This window comes from Micropterus salmoides, unplaced genomic scaffold (genome assembly GCF_014851395.1).
Source record: "Micropterus salmoides isolate LMB-PRFRI ecotype aquatic unplaced genomic scaffold, ASM1485139v1 Ms_hic_scaffold_1, whole genome shotgun sequence".
In the NCBI taxonomy this organism is placed as follows: domain Eukaryota; kingdom Metazoa; phylum Chordata; class Actinopteri; order Centrarchiformes; family Centrarchidae; genus Micropterus; species Micropterus salmoides.
Genome location: NW_024040040.1, coordinates 49,825,491 through 49,841,933, shown reverse-complemented (window position 1 = coordinate 49,841,933; position 16,443 = coordinate 49,825,491). Strand labels below are relative to the sequence as shown.

The window sequence follows — 16,443 nt, the reverse complement described above, 5'->3', positions numbered from 1 at the left end:
CCAGAGCTCGCCATCTACAGGTGCTGCTGCACATATCGTCTTGTAATCGCAGTGAAACACTGTCCAGGAATGTCACACTTCATGTGCACTGACAGAGAAATCCCCTTTGCAAAAAAACTCCCCACATGATAATACACATACAGTACATTATTAAAAAGAAGAAAACATAAAGGAAACAAGAAATACTGCGATCCTAATCCTTGCATACCACTAGAGTTGCCAATAGAACAGCTACTTTATCCGATTTGTGTGTCCTGCAGGAGGACATCTGGGGCCAGTTATGTATATTTGCTTGGCTGGAACAACCTGTTGCATAACTCTACTTATATTAAAACTGCATTTATACAATATTAAACTATTTAATGCGTAATTTCATATCCAGCATTAAAATGACAGCACTTAGAAACATTCAGAGGTCTCTCTCTACAGTCACACATCGCCTTATCTGATTTAAAAATCCGTATTTCTTATTTATAAAATGACTTATTTTACTATATGCGCATCTAAAAAGTCTCCCTCTACAGTCACACATCGCCTTATCTGATTTAAAAATACATATTTCTTATTTATAAATTACTTATTTTACTATATGCGCATCTAAAACAGTCACTTTTAACTATAAAGTTCACAAAACGTGTGCGTGTGGAATTTGCTTGCAGAAATCCACATGTTAGCAATAAACTGTCTGGAATCCTTTGAGAAAAGGAGAAAATCACAGTCTCCTGATAGCCAGTGTTACAACTTTCTGAATAATGTGAAGCCCTGTAACGACCACACTCGAGTCAGTGTTTCTGCTCCGCTCTTGGCTCGCTGCGTTTTGGGCGCGAGGCCAAACACAGAGTCTGTCTTGAAGTTCACTGTCGTCGGTCCATTATATTAGTTTTGGGCCAGCAGCGGTGGGGGAAGGAAACACGATAGTCCATTTGGGATCTCTTCTCTCGTGGTGATATACAATAATTCTCTCGCATGCATTTCACAGCTATCACCATCATCATCATCATCATCAGCAGTGCATTGGCCCTACAGAGGTCACCAGAGAGTGGAGTTACAGGGGGTGAGGGACGCTTTCAAATATACAATATTGCACAATCCAGTGAGTTAGCACATGTGAACTCTGGCATACTTTTACACACACACACACACACACACACACACACACACACACACACACACACACACACACACACACACACAGTGTGTCTCAGTGCTTAAAAGACTAAAAGCTGAAGAAAACGTCTGAGTGACTTTGACCTCTAAAACTAGTCAGATTGTAAGAATATTCAAGGCTCTTCATTTTTAAGTTTTTAAAGAAAGATACCGGAGGCTTTTTTTAAATTTAAGGAGCACATTATATCTTAACCAGCTCACAGGAAGAATTTCAGAATAAGAGCGCTTAGCCTGCGTGATTTTGCTGACATGTTTAGATGTTACATGTTAACTATGATAGAAGCACAAAAAAGCTCCCTGTGGGAATACAGCGCGAATACAGCTGTGAAGAACGTAGGAAAAGCACAAAAATGACAAATTAACAAGTCAATATTGTGGGGCAGGCTAAACGCTTCCAGTAGACGTTGACGCCGGGCAGAGGACAGAACAAAACCGTGGCGCACACGCGACGGGTTGGAGACGGGTCAGAGAATGATGAACAGAATAAAACTGGGGATTAAACGTGAATGAGCTGTGAAATATCCCTCAAAGTTAGAAATAAACAAGACAAGAAAAAAGGACATAGTGTTGAGCTGCGACTGGTTTCTGGATTCTTGTAACGGACGGTATAACCGGACACCTCCGATGCAGGTGTGTCTCCTTTCATGCGCCATGAAACAAACTTATGATTCGTAAGGATTTTAAAACAAATGAAGTTCGAGCATTTTTGTGAAAACATTTCCTGCTATTCAGTATTGAATCCTGAAAATCAAAACAGCAAACAAAAAAGAAGCTAAATCTGGAGTTTAAAACACAAAAAGTGTTTTTTGGTTTTTGTTCTGGATGCTCTCACTTTTATTTAATCACTGATACTATGAGCAGTAGTTCTGGTTTACGTATCAGTAATACGTGAATGTTGTTTAACATGTCGTCTCTAGTGTTTTAATAATGAAAATAATGAGCCTCAAGTATCCAGCCGTTGGTTTGCATTGGATTTATGGCCTCTGACTTAAGTGTGAAAGCGTCACTTTCTTTGGTTACATTTGATTGGAAGTGTTTTGGTTTCAGGGGGGACGCCTTGTGCTTGATTTGACTCTAGACCTGCAGGCCCAGAGATTTTCAGCAGCAATGCGTTGATGTTTTAAGTAAATAACCGCTGCACAACAACAAGATGAGTTTTAAAGAGAAACTTAACAATTAAAGTAACCTTCTTTGGTGTCACCTTGTTTAGATAAGTTTCAAAATAAAGAGGTTTTCTGGTGCCTGTCAGGGTTGATGATTCGGCCCTGATTTGCCCCCTAGTGGATATAACTTTAATCCTCCAGGTGCACACTAGGTACACAGGAGAGTAGGTGATCACATTGCAGCAACTTATCTACTGTTTTTAAATTTGACATGTTACGCAGACGCTCCGATCCAAAGCAGTTGATGTTTTATCTTTTGTCTTGTTCAGGACGCGTTGCTACTGACGGACAGTGGATCAAACCTGTGACCTTCTAGGTTACAGGTTTGATTTTTTTTAGTCCATTTTGGCCCCCCACATGGATTACACTTGATTACCAAAGACATGAGGACACATGATCCAACAGGGAGCTCTCTGAAATACCAGACGCTTGGCTCCAGGACATCTTCGGTGCCACAAACAACATCCAGAGATCCTGGTTCACGAGGATCTGGAGCACGTTGATCGTCTACAGATTCTGGTCCAGCCAGCGGATATAGTTGTTCATGCTCCTCAGTCCAACGCGAGACATCATTGGCAGGTACGCAAACACCATGCAGCCATGAAATCCGTCCTCGTAGTGATCACTGTACACCGTCACGCCGGCGTCCTGCAGGCGCCTTGCGTACATCAAGCCGTCATCCCTCAGCACGTCAAACTCACAGGTCATCACGTATGCTTTAGGCGTCCTACTTAGAACCCGCTGCTCTGCCAGCAGCGGCGCCGCCCTCACGTCCAGCAGCTCCGGTATCATGCCCATCACCCCTGGCGACCCCGTTTCTTTCACAACCGGCCGAAAGTGCCTCCTGCGTTCAGCCGGGAGCAAAGCGGTCCAGTTCAGCTTGGAGCGCGTGTCGGCGCTGATGGCCGGCTGGTCCAGGGAGCTGTGGTTGTTAGCGAGCAGGAGGGGCTCCAGGGAGGAGTCGGCGCCCAGGTACTGCAGCCAGAACTGAGCCATGACAGGCCTGTAGAGGATGGGCACGGCCTGGTTCTGCTGGTAGGACGGGGTATGGAAGTCGAGCGCCTGCAGCACGGGGTAGATCAACGCCTGGGCCTTGAACTTCACTGTCAGCGTGTCATCTGAGCTGAGCTGCGGACACAAGTCAGGTTTTAGATTATAGTCCAGATAATATGGGTAAATATTTTATATACTCCTTCGTCTTCACAGCGTCTTTAAAATTATTCTGATGATCGCTTGGGTTGATGAAGGGACAACACAACTTGTCACGTATGGACGCTTGGTCAAGATGCCTTGGCGTTGCTTTTTAACGCCATACATACCCCTTTAGCGTTGTTTTTAGAAGTGTAGGTCTCCGCGGTTCAGACGCTAGAAGTACTTGGTTACGTTCAGGAAAAGATCATGGTTTGGGTTAAAATAAATATATAACTTGCGTCACTTAACTAAAATCAACGCTGACGTTTTGTTTTACACAGGGAACATGACTATGACGGAAAGGGGTCAGATTGTAAACGCCAAGTAAAAACTGTTTAAAATTCTACACTTAGTCTTTTCATCTTAAAACTCTTCACTTTAACCCAAACTTATAAGGTTTTTTGAGTGCTCGCAGTTTCTGGCTGAACTAACCCTCATTTTGACCCGAGCTGAACCGTCTCCTGAGGGTTTCCCCTCTGTGGACTCTTAACAGCAGGTTAAACTAGGCCGACTTCACCAAACACAGCATTTGTTTTATGTTTCAGCACAACAGAGAGCTATTCAGTTCTGTACATGCAAAAATACAGTGATAATCCAGTATTTTGCATATCGGATCACTACTACCAGCCCGTGAGCTGGCTGGTAAGCTGCCACTAAGAGGTGAACAAGCGACTCAAGGCACTGGAACTAAATCCTGACAAGTGCTGACAAGTGAAATGTTTAAATGTGCAAAAAGCTAATGTGTGTTTCGTTTTGTTTTGGGGGTTTTTACCTCCTGAGCCACAGCGGCCGCCAGGTTTCCCCCGGCGCTGTCTCCAGACACGCACACCCTCTCTGGATCGATGCTGTATCGCTCTAACACCTGAGGGGACAGGAAAGCCCGGGACGCCGCTAACGCATCGTGGTACTGGTCCGGGAACACCGCCTCTGGAGCAAGACGGTAACTGCAGCAACGGGACAAAATTATTTCTATTACATAATGAAACATGTATAAAAAGCCAGGACAGCGTCGGTGCTTCGGTCTTTCAGTTTAAGGACGACGAATAAGAAAGGCTTAACATTTCTATCTATCTAATTTAATATCTAATTTAATTTCCTGATGCAAGCAGAGACTGTTCATTATTAACAAACTGTAAACTGTATTCTTGCAGCAAGTAAATAAAGATTAGGTTTCATTTAATAAAAAGCAAGAAAAGAAATCTATAAAATGAAATTTTTTTATTCAGGTTTTCCCTTTTTACACACAACAAAAAATCTTCTGAAAAGGAACACTAACTCTGCTGTTTTAAGGAGCTTTCAGCTGCACCTCATGGCCTTCGTCAGCTAAAATAAGGTAGGTATAAATTTGATTGTTGCCTCAGCACAAGAACAGAAATAAGTGCAGGTAAATAGAGAAAGTGAAAAATACTAGTAATAGTTTGTATTGAAATATAAATTCCTTCATTCCTACTTAATATAATATGTATAACATAGTCCAAATAAAGCTTCCGAGGGTGTACTGACAAAGGGCTGTTCTGGCTGTAGAAATTTGATTTTGCATCAACTTCCTTTACTTCTAAATTTGCGCAGGTCTGATCTGTAAACAAGTTGGAACAGCCGGTAACACACCTCCAGAAGTAGGACGACAGACCAGTTGGTCCCAGTTGATCCTTCAGGGAAATAATGAACAAAACTCTTTCATTTGTTTACTGTACAATTTAAGGTTTTTCACTGGACATTGTTACGGCAGAAAATTGTGTCCGCTTACATTTAATCTTTTATCTGTATTTATCCTTAACCTTTCCTCTCCTATACTCTTTATGTTAGTCCGTCCACATTTACTAGGGTTTAGGTCAGAGCTGTGAGATTGTTTTGGTGTTTTCCCTCTCTTGTTGTTCCTCTCCTCTACTGGAATGTTCATTCAAGGCCGAGAGAGGATCTCCGTTCCCCAAAACACAGAAACCTAGACTGTGTAAATGATGATGCATCCCTTTTGCTCGGGGCCAGACGCCCGAAGCCGCCCCAGGCAGCAGGTCTCTGGACCCTCTGTATATGTGTTGTAGAACTTCTCTGTTTATTCTCTTTTGTTAATAAATTCTTCAAAGACAACGGTTGGTTGTAACTCAATTCTTTGCTCAACCCCTCACCAGGAATATAATTTCCACGACAGACATGAACTACTCATATTTTTGTCCAACTAAACCATATCCTTCGGAAACAGTTTGATAGATACGTTTTCCAGTACACTATCTGAAGAACTAGTAAACGTCAATATTGGCCTTTTAATTAGAAATCAGAAATTAGAAATCAGATTGTAATTAATGAATAGAAATAAGTTGTTCCAATCTTAGATACAAACATATCAACAACTAGTAGATTAACTCCAAAAAGTCTTTCTTCTAAATTTGCTGTAGTGTGACAGGACTTACTCGACCGATATGACGACAGAGTCCAGGTCCTCCGCCATTTTCCGACAGAGCCGGTCGTATGATCGCATCCCTGTGAAGCAGGTGGACTCAGTGAGTGACATCGTGTATATACAATAATACATCATATAACGCTGTGATGCATCTTAACCCAAAATGTTGACTTTTCTCCTTTGAGACTTTTTTGTTAGACTCAGCTGTAGCTGTAGGGAAAACAAACAAAACATAAATCCTCCTTTTCTGCATCTTTCAGGGGTTTTAAATCAACACTCACGTCCGCTGCAGAGCGCCCATCCTCCACCGTGGAAATACAGGACCCCCCTTTTCAGCTGCTTCCCCCCTTTCGGCTGGAAGACCCGGGTGGGCACGCCGCCCAGCGTGGAGTCGGTCACGTGCACGGCGGGGCAGGAGCGAGCCTCGATCACCTCCACCCAGGACACCACCTGGTTCAACATGTGGACACGATGGCACACACCCAGCTTGTGAGCCACGTCACTCTGGAAATACAAACACGCCCGTTATTACGCGGTTAGAGAGAGTTTTCTATACCTGACAGGACTCCGCTTTGACTCCCGCAGCCCTGCAGAGTACAGGAAGACACTGAAATCAGAACTTTATAGATGGAAAAGTAGTCTTCAAGAAGAGGTTTGTTTTCTTTGAGTGTCTTCTGGTTGTACAAACATTTTAATCAGAGGTGGAAGAAGTACTCAGATCTTGTACTTATACTTAGTATATAATGATGACTGTGAATTGTTTTTATCTTATTTTACCAATAAGGTGGTGTCAATCCGAGCCTCTATTACCCCCGCGGCCTCTTACTCAGAGGTTCCTCACCAGCAACAAGAGAGTTTTAACCAGTTTTATCCCATCGACTTGTCTGAGCTTTTAAAAACAGTATCACAAATGAGAGTGTCCTCCAGCCCACTTGATGTAATACCTACAAAGTTTCTACTGAAAGTAACAGATTCTGTTGGGCCCCATTTGATCTCTGTTTTCAACAGCTCCCTATCTACTGGTTGTGTCCCTGATTATTTTAAAACGGCTTGCGTGAACCCACTTTTAAAGAAACCTGGTTTAGATCCCTCCCTCCCACATAATTTTAGACCAATTTCAAAACTGCCTTTTATTGCAAAGATTCTAGAAAGAATTGTGTCCAAACAGCTGCTCACTGTGCTGGAAAATAACAAATTATTTGAAAAGTTTCAATCGGGTTTCAGGAAGTACCACAGCACTGAGACTGCCCTGCTTAAAGTCACCAATGATCTTTTAACGTCTGCTGATGAAGGCATGTGCTCAGTCCTGGTACTCCTGGACCTTAGCGCTGCTTTTGACACCATTGATCACAACATCATGTTAGACAGACTGAGGCACTGGGTGGGGATCTCTGGTACTGCCCTAGAATGGTTTTCATCCTACCTGTCAAATAGGAAGTTTTGCGTGTCTGTAAACAACTATGTCTCCTCATTCTGTCCAGTTAAATACGGTGTGCCTCAGGGGTCGGTCTTAGGACCCATTTTGTTTTCCTTGTATCTGCTTCCCCTTGGACATATTATCCATAAACATGGCATTTCTTTTCATATTTATGCTGATGACACACAAATAAACTTGCCCGTCAGATCCACAGACCCTGGAATGCTGAGTTCACTTAACAACTGCCTTTGTGAAGTTAAAAAATGGATGTCAAATAATTTCCTCCAACTGAACTCAGACAAAACAGAAATCCTGGTCATCGGGTCCCAGCAGATGGCAAATCAAATACTGCCATCTGCTGGTTCCCTAGTAAATCACATTAACCTGTGGCAAAGAACCTTGGTGTTTGGTTTGATAGTAATTTAAATTTCGAGCAGCACACCACAAAGCTTGTTCAATCATGTCTTTATCAACTTAGAAATATAGCAAAAATTCGATCTATGTTAACTTTTAAGGACACCGAGACCATTTTACACGCCTTCATCTCATCACGCCTGGATTATTGCAACAGCCTTTTCACCGGTTTAACCCAAAAATCTACTGATCGACTCCAGACTGTCCAGAACTCAGCTGCCAGGCTTTTAACCAGAACAAAGAAATATGACCACATTACTCCTATTTTAGCTTCATTACACTGGCTCCCAGTATGTTTTAGAATTGACTTTAAAATTCTATTGATCACTTTTAAAGCTCTTCATGGCCTCTCGCCTTGTTATATTTCTGACCTTTTAGTCCCATACGCACCAGCACGTACCTTGAGATCCTCGGGCAGAGGTCTGCTGTCTGTTCCAGAGTCTCGACTGAAAACTAAAGGGGACAGAGCGTTTGCTGTCAGGGCCCCGAGGCTCTGGAACAGCCTACCCGAGGAAATCAGGTCGGGCACTTAGAAATAAGTAAAAGTAATGCATTAAAAGGTTAAATACTTGAAGTGCTCATTATGCAGAATAACCTATGTCATTATTGAATGTACGTAATCACTTTAATCACTTTAAATGACAGGTGATCGCCCTCTTCCTGCTTTTATGTTGATTTAAATTGATTAATATTAAAATAAGGTGGGAAAAAGAAATACACTCAAGGAAAGAAGGAGCAGGGCGTGGAAACCTGTCCTGAGTGTGCTAAAAACTTGTTGCACTGCACTGACGCATAAGATTATAAGATTTGGGTTTGTGAACTGCCAATGGAAGCTCAAGAGCAGCTTAAGTTAAAACCGAACGTGTTACATCAGAGTCACAGTTTGCACAAGCCACACGATGCCACATATACTGTATAAAACAACAGTTGCAGGTCAGAGGTCATTCTCTTGTTGCATCTTGAGACAGTCGTGAACCTGCTGCACGCTGCTCACCTGGTGTCAACTTGCTGCTACAGCACGTGACCTTGCTCATGTGACCATTGATTCTCTTTGACTTTATTTAGATCTGCATAATTGTTATTATTATATCAAAAAATATATAAAGTGTGAATATACTTAATCACTCATCTGGGTAGATTCTACAGTACTTTTATTGTATTTTGTTCCTCTTTCTTTACATTCCTCTGTACTGCTGTGGCAAATTTGAATTTCCCCTACAGAGGATTAATAAAGGAATATCTTGTCTTACATAAGAGATGTATTTTCAGCTTTGAGATAATGCATTTTTCTGATTATACAATGCGTTTTTAAGCATTTTATTTTTGCTTTAGAAGTCAGATAATGTTCTTCAGCCATACAGGAACACTTGCAATGTAAAACCATTGTGTCTGTGACTGGATTTATTCTATTATGTCCTACTCTATGTTAGAGTATAGTATTTTAATCTATTCTGTACAGTATATAATATTCTATTTTGTTTTCTACTCTGCACTCAGATGTTATTCTATTCCAATTGCATCTCATAGTTTTATCTCTTTAAAGTTTATTCTGAATGAATGATTCTGTTCTTATCTGTAATATCAAATTTATTTTCTCCTCTTCCATACATCCCTTCTCTTTCCCACGTTACGTATATTTCTACCAATGCTTTGCTGATCTAGATATGTCACCCGTCTCCTATCCTTGTTTTATGTCTTTTGTTTTCAATCATTTTACAGATATTTTGTATTCTGACTCTTGTTTTTCCAGCCCTGACACAGCTCCCTGTCTCTTGTTTCCCTTGACATCAACCTGTCCATCCTGCAGCTCTCACCGCCTGCATGAAGCTCCGGAACAGCGCGTCCAGCAGCATCAGCTTCCACGGCTCGCTCACGCCGCTCGGCAGCGGCAAGTAGACGTAGTAGGCGGCCGCCGACATCAGCACGGCTCCGGCTAAACGGAGCCTCATAGCGACGGACTGTACTTGCTTAAAGCCTGATGTTCATGCGGGATTAAACTCCCCCGGTACCGAGCGCTCGGTGACTCCGCCAAGGATCGACGAAACACGGAATGACCTTGATTTCAAAATAAAAGCCGGGGTTGATGATTTCGGTCGATCTCACTGCGGCGACGGCAACAAAAATTACTTTTATTTTGAAATCTCTTTCTAGGAAGTAGTTTGCATTGCGTAAGGTAGTTGTTGACGGGAAGTGTAGTTTTTTTTTTAAGTTAGTAAACAAATCCTGGTTCTGACAAATTCTTTAATAAAAATAACAAAAATCTAAAATGTTTTTATTTAGGAAGATTTATATATTTTGTTACATATTATGTATATTATTTTTAATATTGTATATTATATTGCTGCACTATAATATAGTATTTTATACTATATTATTTCACCTTGTATTGTATTTAATATAAAATACATTACTATGTTAACCTTATACTGTTTTTTACATTATATACTATAATCTATTTCTATTCACAAGTATCAATATATTCTGATGTCCGCTGTTTAAACTTACTAACTTTGCTGCTACTGATCTCATCACTATCACTCTTGTTTGATTTTGACTATAATTGCTCTTGAATAGTTTAATTTTTTACTTCTATTGTTATTTTTGCTTTATTTAACTCGTATTTCTGTCCTGCAGCAATACCTGAATTTCCCCTCAGGGGATCAATAAATGCTTATCTTCATTTACACTTACATAAAAAATTTTACATTTACAAATATACTTTTCTGAACTTATAAACTGTCATTGCAGTGTTCATGAGTTTATAATGCCCCTTTCTGGTAATTTACTGAAGCTGATATGGTGAAAAGCCATCATGTTCTGTCAAGTGAAATAACAAATAATAATGAAGATGACCAAATAGTTGAAGTCTTTCCTATACTACAAAGCTCTGGAATAAACTGGAAAAAGTCTGAATTTCTCATTTTCTACTTCTTATAATGCAGTGGGTCTCTCTTGTCAGGTAATTGGCCACACATGCCTTTAACTACTTACACCTGTGTCCAAGTAGTCAGCAAGGTGAGAGAGGGGGCCGCTTTTAAAAGAGCTCCAGTGTGGCCTTGAGTGAGATATTGTTTTCAGACAGAATCAGTTTGGCAGGTGCTGATAGAAGTGACAGAGTTTGTCACTTCAAGGGCCAACAACTGTGGCTGAAGCCATGGGATTTCTCTTAAGGTACAGTTGTTGATTTAATTTTTTATTATTTTTTTTAACTCTGTAAGATATAAAGTAACCTGAGGATGTCCTGTCTTTAGATTTCTGCTGTTGTCCTTGCTAGCAGTTGGAAGACAACAAGCAAATGGTAAGTTTGAATGAACTTGTGAAACTAAGTAACTGCTTAATGTATGCATGGAATAAAATATATATATTTACTTGACAGCTTACAGGATTGGAGCTACGAAGTATGGCGATAATGTGCCAGTTGCAGGCTATGAACCAGATTCAAGTAGCCTCAACAATGGAGACAAATCTTTATGGCGCACAGGGCCATTAGACAGTGGATCACAGGAAACAAACTACCAGTTTGTGCCAAACCTACAGCATTTGTTCAGATTCCCCCAGCATCCTTATGACCAGCCCCAGCAACCACAGCCACGGGGGCACCAGCAGCCTCAACTGCAGGGGCCCCAACTGAATAGCTATCTGCTGCCTAGCTTCCTGCCTCATCCCCAACCGCGGGTGCTCCAGCGGCCTCTGCCCCATCCACAGACTCACCTGCTGCATAGCTACCTGCCCAAGCAGCCTCAGTTGCCCCAGCTGCCCAGCTACCCGCCCAACCCGTTTCAGCCAGAGGAGCCCCAGCACCCTAGCTACCCGCCCAAGCGGCCCCAGATTCCCCAGCACCCTAGCTACCCGCCCAACCCGTTTCAGCCTCAGGTGCTCCAGCTGCCCAGCTACCCGCCCAACCCGTTTCAGCCAGAGGAGCCCCAGCACCCTAGCTACCCGCCCAAGCGGCCCCAGATTCCCCAGCACCCTAGCTACCCGCCCAACCAGTTTCAGCCTCAGGTGCTCCAGCTGCCTAGCTACCCGCCCCAGCAGCCCAGCTACCCGCCCAAGCGGCCTGAGCCCCAGGTGCCCCAGCAGCCTCAGGTGCCCCAGCTGCCCAGCTACCCGCCCAAGCGGCCTAGTTACCCGCCCAACCAGTTTCAGCCCCAGGTGCCCCGGCGGCCCAGCCACCCGCCCCAGCGGCCTGAGCCCCAGGTGCCCCAGCAGCCCCAGGTGCCCCGGCGGCCCAGCCACCCGCCCCAGCGGCCTGAGCCCCAGGTGCCCCGGCGGCCCAGCCACCCGCCCCAGCGGCCTGAGCCCCAGGTGCCCCGGCGGCCCAGCCACCCGCCTGAGCCAGAGGAGCCCCAGCGGCCCAGCCACCCGCCCCAGCGGCCTGAGCCCCAGGTGCCCCAGCTGCCCAGCCACCCGCACAAGCGGCCTAGTTACCCGCCCAACCAGTTTCAGCCTCAGGTGCTCCAGCTGCCTAGTTACCCGCCCAACCAGTTTCAGCCTCAGGTGCTCCAGCACCCTAGCTACCCGCACAAGCGGCCTAGTTACCCGCCCAACCAGTTTCAGCCCCAGGTGCCCCAGCAGCCCTGCCCCCCGCCCCAGCGGCCTGAGCCCCAGGTGCCCCAGCGGCCTGAGCCCCAGGTGCCCCAGCGGCCTGAGCCCCAGGTGCCCCAGCGGCCCAGCCACCCGCCCCAGCAGCCCCAGGTGCCCCAGCAGCCCCAGGTGCCCCAGCGGCCCAGCCACCCGCCCCAGCAGCCCCAGGTGCCCCAGCAGCCCCAGGTGCCCCAGCAGCCCCAGGTGCCCCAGCGGCCCAGCCACCCGCCCCAGCAGCCCCAGGTGCCCCAGCAGCCCCAGGTGCCCCAGCGGCCCGGCCACCCGCCCCAGCGGCCTGAGCCCCAGGTGCCCCAGCTGCCCAGCCACCCGCCCCAGCGGCCTGAGCCCCAGGTGCCCCAGCTGCCCAGCTACCTGCACAAGCGGCCTAGTTACCCGCCTAACCAGTTTCAGCCTCAGGTGCTCCAGCTGCCTAGTTACCCGCCCAACCAGTTTCAGCCTCAGGTGCCCCAGCAGCCCCACCCCCCGCCCCAGCGGCCTGAGCCCCAGGTGCCCCAGCGGCCCGGCCACCCGCCCCAGCGGCCTGAGCCCGAGGAGCCCCAGGTGCCCCAGCGGCCCGGCCACCCGCCCCAGCGGCCTGAGCCCCAGGTGCCCCAGCTGCCCAGCTACCCGCACAAGCGGCCTAGTTACCCGCCCAACCAGTTTCAGCCCCAGGTGCCCCAGCAGCCCCACCCCCCGCCCCAGCGGCCTGAGCCCCAGGTGCCCCAGCGGCCCGGCCACCCGCCCCAGCGGCCTGAGCCAGAGGAGCCCCAGCGGCCCCAGGTGCCCCAGCGGCCCAGCCACCCGCCCCAGCGGCCTGAGCCCCAGGTGCCCCAGCTGCCCAGCTACCTGCACAAGCGGCCTAGTTACCCGCCCAACCAGTTTCAGCCTCAGGTGCTCCAGCTGCCTAGTTACCCGCCCAACCAGTTTCAGCCTCAGGTGCCCCAGCTGCCCAGCTACCCGCACAAGCGGCCTAGTTACCCGCCCAACCAGTTTCAGCCCCAGGTGCCCCAGCAGCCCCACCCCCCGCCCCAGCGGCCTGAGCCCCAGGTGCCCCAGCAGCCCCAGGTGCCCCAGCGGCCCAGCCAGCGGCCCCAGCGGCCCAGCCACCCGCCCCAGCGGCCCCAGGTGCCCCAGCGGCCCGGCCACCCGCCCCAGCGGCCTGAGCCAGAGGAGCCCCAGCGGCCTGAGCCCCAGGTGCCCCAGCTGCCCAGCTACCCGCACAAGCGGCCTAGTTACCCGCCCAACCAGTTTCAGCCCCAGGTGCCCCAGCAGCCCCACCCCCCGCCCCAGCGGCCTGAGCCCCAGGTGCCCCAGCGGCCCGGCCACCCGCCCCAGCGGCCTGAGCCCGAGGAGCCCCAGGTGCCCCAGCGGCCCGGCCACCCGCCCCAGCGGCCTGAGCCAGAGGAGCCCCAGCGGCCCCAGGTGCCCCAGCGGCCTGAGCCAGAGGAGCCCCAGCTGCCCAGCCACCCGCACAAGCGGCCTAGTTACCCGCCCAACCAGTTTCAGCCTCAGGTGCTCCAGCTGCCCAGCTACCCGCCCAACCAGTTTCAGCCTCAGGTGCTCCAGCTGCCCAGCTACCCGCCCCAGCAGCCCCGCCCCCCGCCCAAGCGGCCTGAGCCCCAGGTGCCCCAGCAGCCCCGCCCCCCGCCCCAGCAGCCCAGCTACCCGCCCCAGCGGCCTGAGCCCCAGGTGCCCCAGCAGCCCAGCTACCCGCCCCAGCGGCCTGAGCCCCAGGTGCCCCAGCAGCCTCAGGTGCCCCAGCAGCCCAGCTACCTGCCCAAGCAGCTGCCTAACTCTCTGCTGTCTCAGCTGCCTAGCTATCTCCTCCATCTGCTGCCCCAGCACCCCAGCCATGTGCCCCACGAGCCAAGTTATTTGCTCCAGCTGCTGCCCCAGCAGCCCCATCCTCCTAGCTCTCTGCCCCACGTCCCCCAGCCCCAGGAGCCCAGTTACCGGTCTTTCTGGCCTCCTCAGTGGCCCAGCCACCAGCCACAGGGGGTACATGTGCCGCTGCCGCACCGCTACAAACCCCAGTATCCGCAGATCAGTTACTCACCCCTGCAGCTGGAGGTTTCTAAGCAGCCACACTACAATGGCTGGCCAACTGCGACACAAGGAGTTGCCCCTGAAAGGGATACAAATGGGTAAGATGACTATTTTCATTAAACTCAACAATCTGATGACTGAAGTTCTCAAATACTGATTTTCCTTAAATCATGTGTTTTAGGCACTACAACATGAAGATGAATCAAGGATGACCTTCAGCTGACTCATTGTATGACTTAAAATAAACCTTGATCTGTAATTACTTGACAATCTGTTTCTTTTGACCAGAACCCTGTCTATGGCATCAAGTGGGATCGGTTTATGGGGCTCAATTTATCATGCAAGAAAAATGCAACAGTAAGATATGTTAAAGTTATAGCAGCCAAATATCTAAAATTAGGTTAAAGGGACAAAACGTCTGTTAATACAAATATTTAAACACTCACTAAACTCTAAGTCAAATGTGCAAAGAGCAAGTGAAGAGAATAATTTACTGGCAGTCCAGGTATAGGCTATTAAAATTTTCAGAAATGAAGTGTTTCAGTATTCTAGTCCTGAATTGAAAAAAGCAATGTAGTTTAACGTCTGCATGCCTCGCTGTGCACTAGTGAAAGGGGTTTTCAGCTTAAACACAGAAGCTTAAGGTTGATAACTAGATTGCTGTGGCCGCTGTCAACTCACTTTAAAGTAACGTTGATGCTGTAACAGGCTCTTGCACACAAGGTTGGGGGGGGGGGGGGATTTCTCTTTATCATTTGTAGATGTAATTAAGACACTGGACAGCCACTAGCAGAGTCTGAGGTTCAATTTGGAAGAAACGGTTGCTTGCATAGCAAGTGCTTATTTTACCTCTTACTCCAGTAGCGGGGGAAAATGCCTCTTTAAAAGATACACTTGACTAAACACACTGATTTGTCAACTGTTTTCCTTTAATACAATTACCCTAAGCCTGGCAATCTTCAGCATACAAAAAATCAACCTTTTTTTTTGGTCTGGAAAGAGATATTGGGGGGGGGGGGGGTGTCTTACCCCCAACTACCCTACTAATCATGGCAGCCCACTGACCTTGAGAAACTTTTTTTTTTTGAATATAACAAGACAGGACTTGTTGGGACAAAGGCATCGGGTAGTGATCTTAATGGCACTATCTGCTTATACTCTTACCCAGTGTTTATGGTTTTGCAGTGCCATAATTAGTATAATGGAAAATGTTCTGCTGTAAATGATTACTTTCTTTAAATTTAGAAACTGCTTTATTTTGACAAGTTAGTTTTTACATACAAGGAATTTGTGTTGGTGACTCGAGCAGCAATAGACATAAACCTATATAAAAATGAGAATCAAGATGCTATAAAATATGTGCAGAATGTGTTCAATAATAAAACTGATTTAAGAGACTATAAATCCTGTTTTTAGTGTGCTTTACATAAAATAAAAAATCATTTTCCGGTATGTATGTCAAAGCTATTTAGGGCTTTTTCCACATCGAGAAGTTTGTTGTTCATTTTGAGTGTACTCAGTGTACTTTACTCATATCACCAGTGCTTGAAGTGGGGGCGGGGGGGGGGGAATATCGCTCTATCCTTAACCACAAATGAAACTAAATATTATAACATTAAGGACTTTGCGCATTAAACACTTAATTTCCTGCATTCTAGAAACATTTTCTGCACCAAGTTATGGAGGAAATGTCTTTATTTACATGAAGGGAAACTAAATTAAGGTGACAGATGACAATTCAAAATATAATGGAATATATGGCATCAGCTTTTGGACAATGCACATTTGTTTCTTCTATATTTCAATTGCATTGCATGTTTTCTTGCATTGTTTCAGTTGTTATTTAACATTTCTAGTTGCAATCTGTTTAATATTTTTAACAAAAGCTTTCAAAAAGTGACTGAGATTCTGATTCTGACATGTCCCCAGTGTCAGTGTAAACGACACCCATCTCATCTTTTAAACGTCCCGCCCCATCCAGGCTTTGATTGATAAACCCTCTGTAAATATCTTGCTATAAGACATAAGAAACTGTGTAAAATGATTATACTCTAACTGGAAAC

General features: G+C 46.6%; 2 protein-coding genes across 4 annotated transcripts; one reads left to right on the top strand and one right to left on the bottom strand.

The window, feature by feature from the left end:
- Positions 1 to 880: 880 nt before the first annotated feature.
- LOC119912941 (neutral cholesterol ester hydrolase 1-like) lies at positions 881 to 9,805 on the bottom strand. Of its 3 annotated transcripts, none has more exons than XR_005446302.1 (6): positions 9,565 to 9,805; positions 6,201 to 6,423; positions 5,930 to 5,999; positions 4,294 to 4,465; positions 2,753 to 3,458; positions 889 to 1,020 (listed from the first exon to the last, which is right to left on the bottom strand). XR_005446302.1 is itself a non-coding variant. In XM_038732226.1 (5 exons), exons 1-5 carry the CDS (start codon positions 9,697 to 9,699, stop codon positions 2,838 to 2,840), a joined length of 1,221 nt encoding a protein of 406 aa, XP_038588154.1. In that variant the 5' UTR covers positions 9,700 to 9,805; the 3' UTR covers positions 881 to 2,837. The 3 variants fall into 3 exon arrangements, 1 of the variants encoding a protein (XP_038588154.1); XR_005446301.1 differs by having other exon boundaries at positions 910 to 1,020; positions 2,707 to 3,458; XM_038732226.1 differs by having other exon boundaries at positions 881 to 3,458.
- Positions 9,806 to 10,811: 1,006 nt separating this feature from the next.
- Positions 10,812 to 14,644, top strand: LOC119884501 (adhesive plaque matrix protein-like). Its single transcript, XM_038694918.1, has 7 exons — positions 10,812 to 10,921; positions 11,002 to 11,048; positions 11,127 to 11,902; positions 11,966 to 12,313; positions 12,446 to 12,796; positions 12,941 to 14,478; positions 14,562 to 14,644. The coding sequence occupies exons 1-7, from the start codon at positions 10,905 to 10,907 to the stop codon at positions 14,590 to 14,592; spliced, it is 3,108 nt and encodes a 1,035-aa protein (XP_038550846.1). The 5' UTR covers positions 10,812 to 10,904; the 3' UTR covers positions 14,593 to 14,644.
- The last annotated feature ends 1,799 nt before the right edge of the window (positions 14,645 to 16,443 follow it).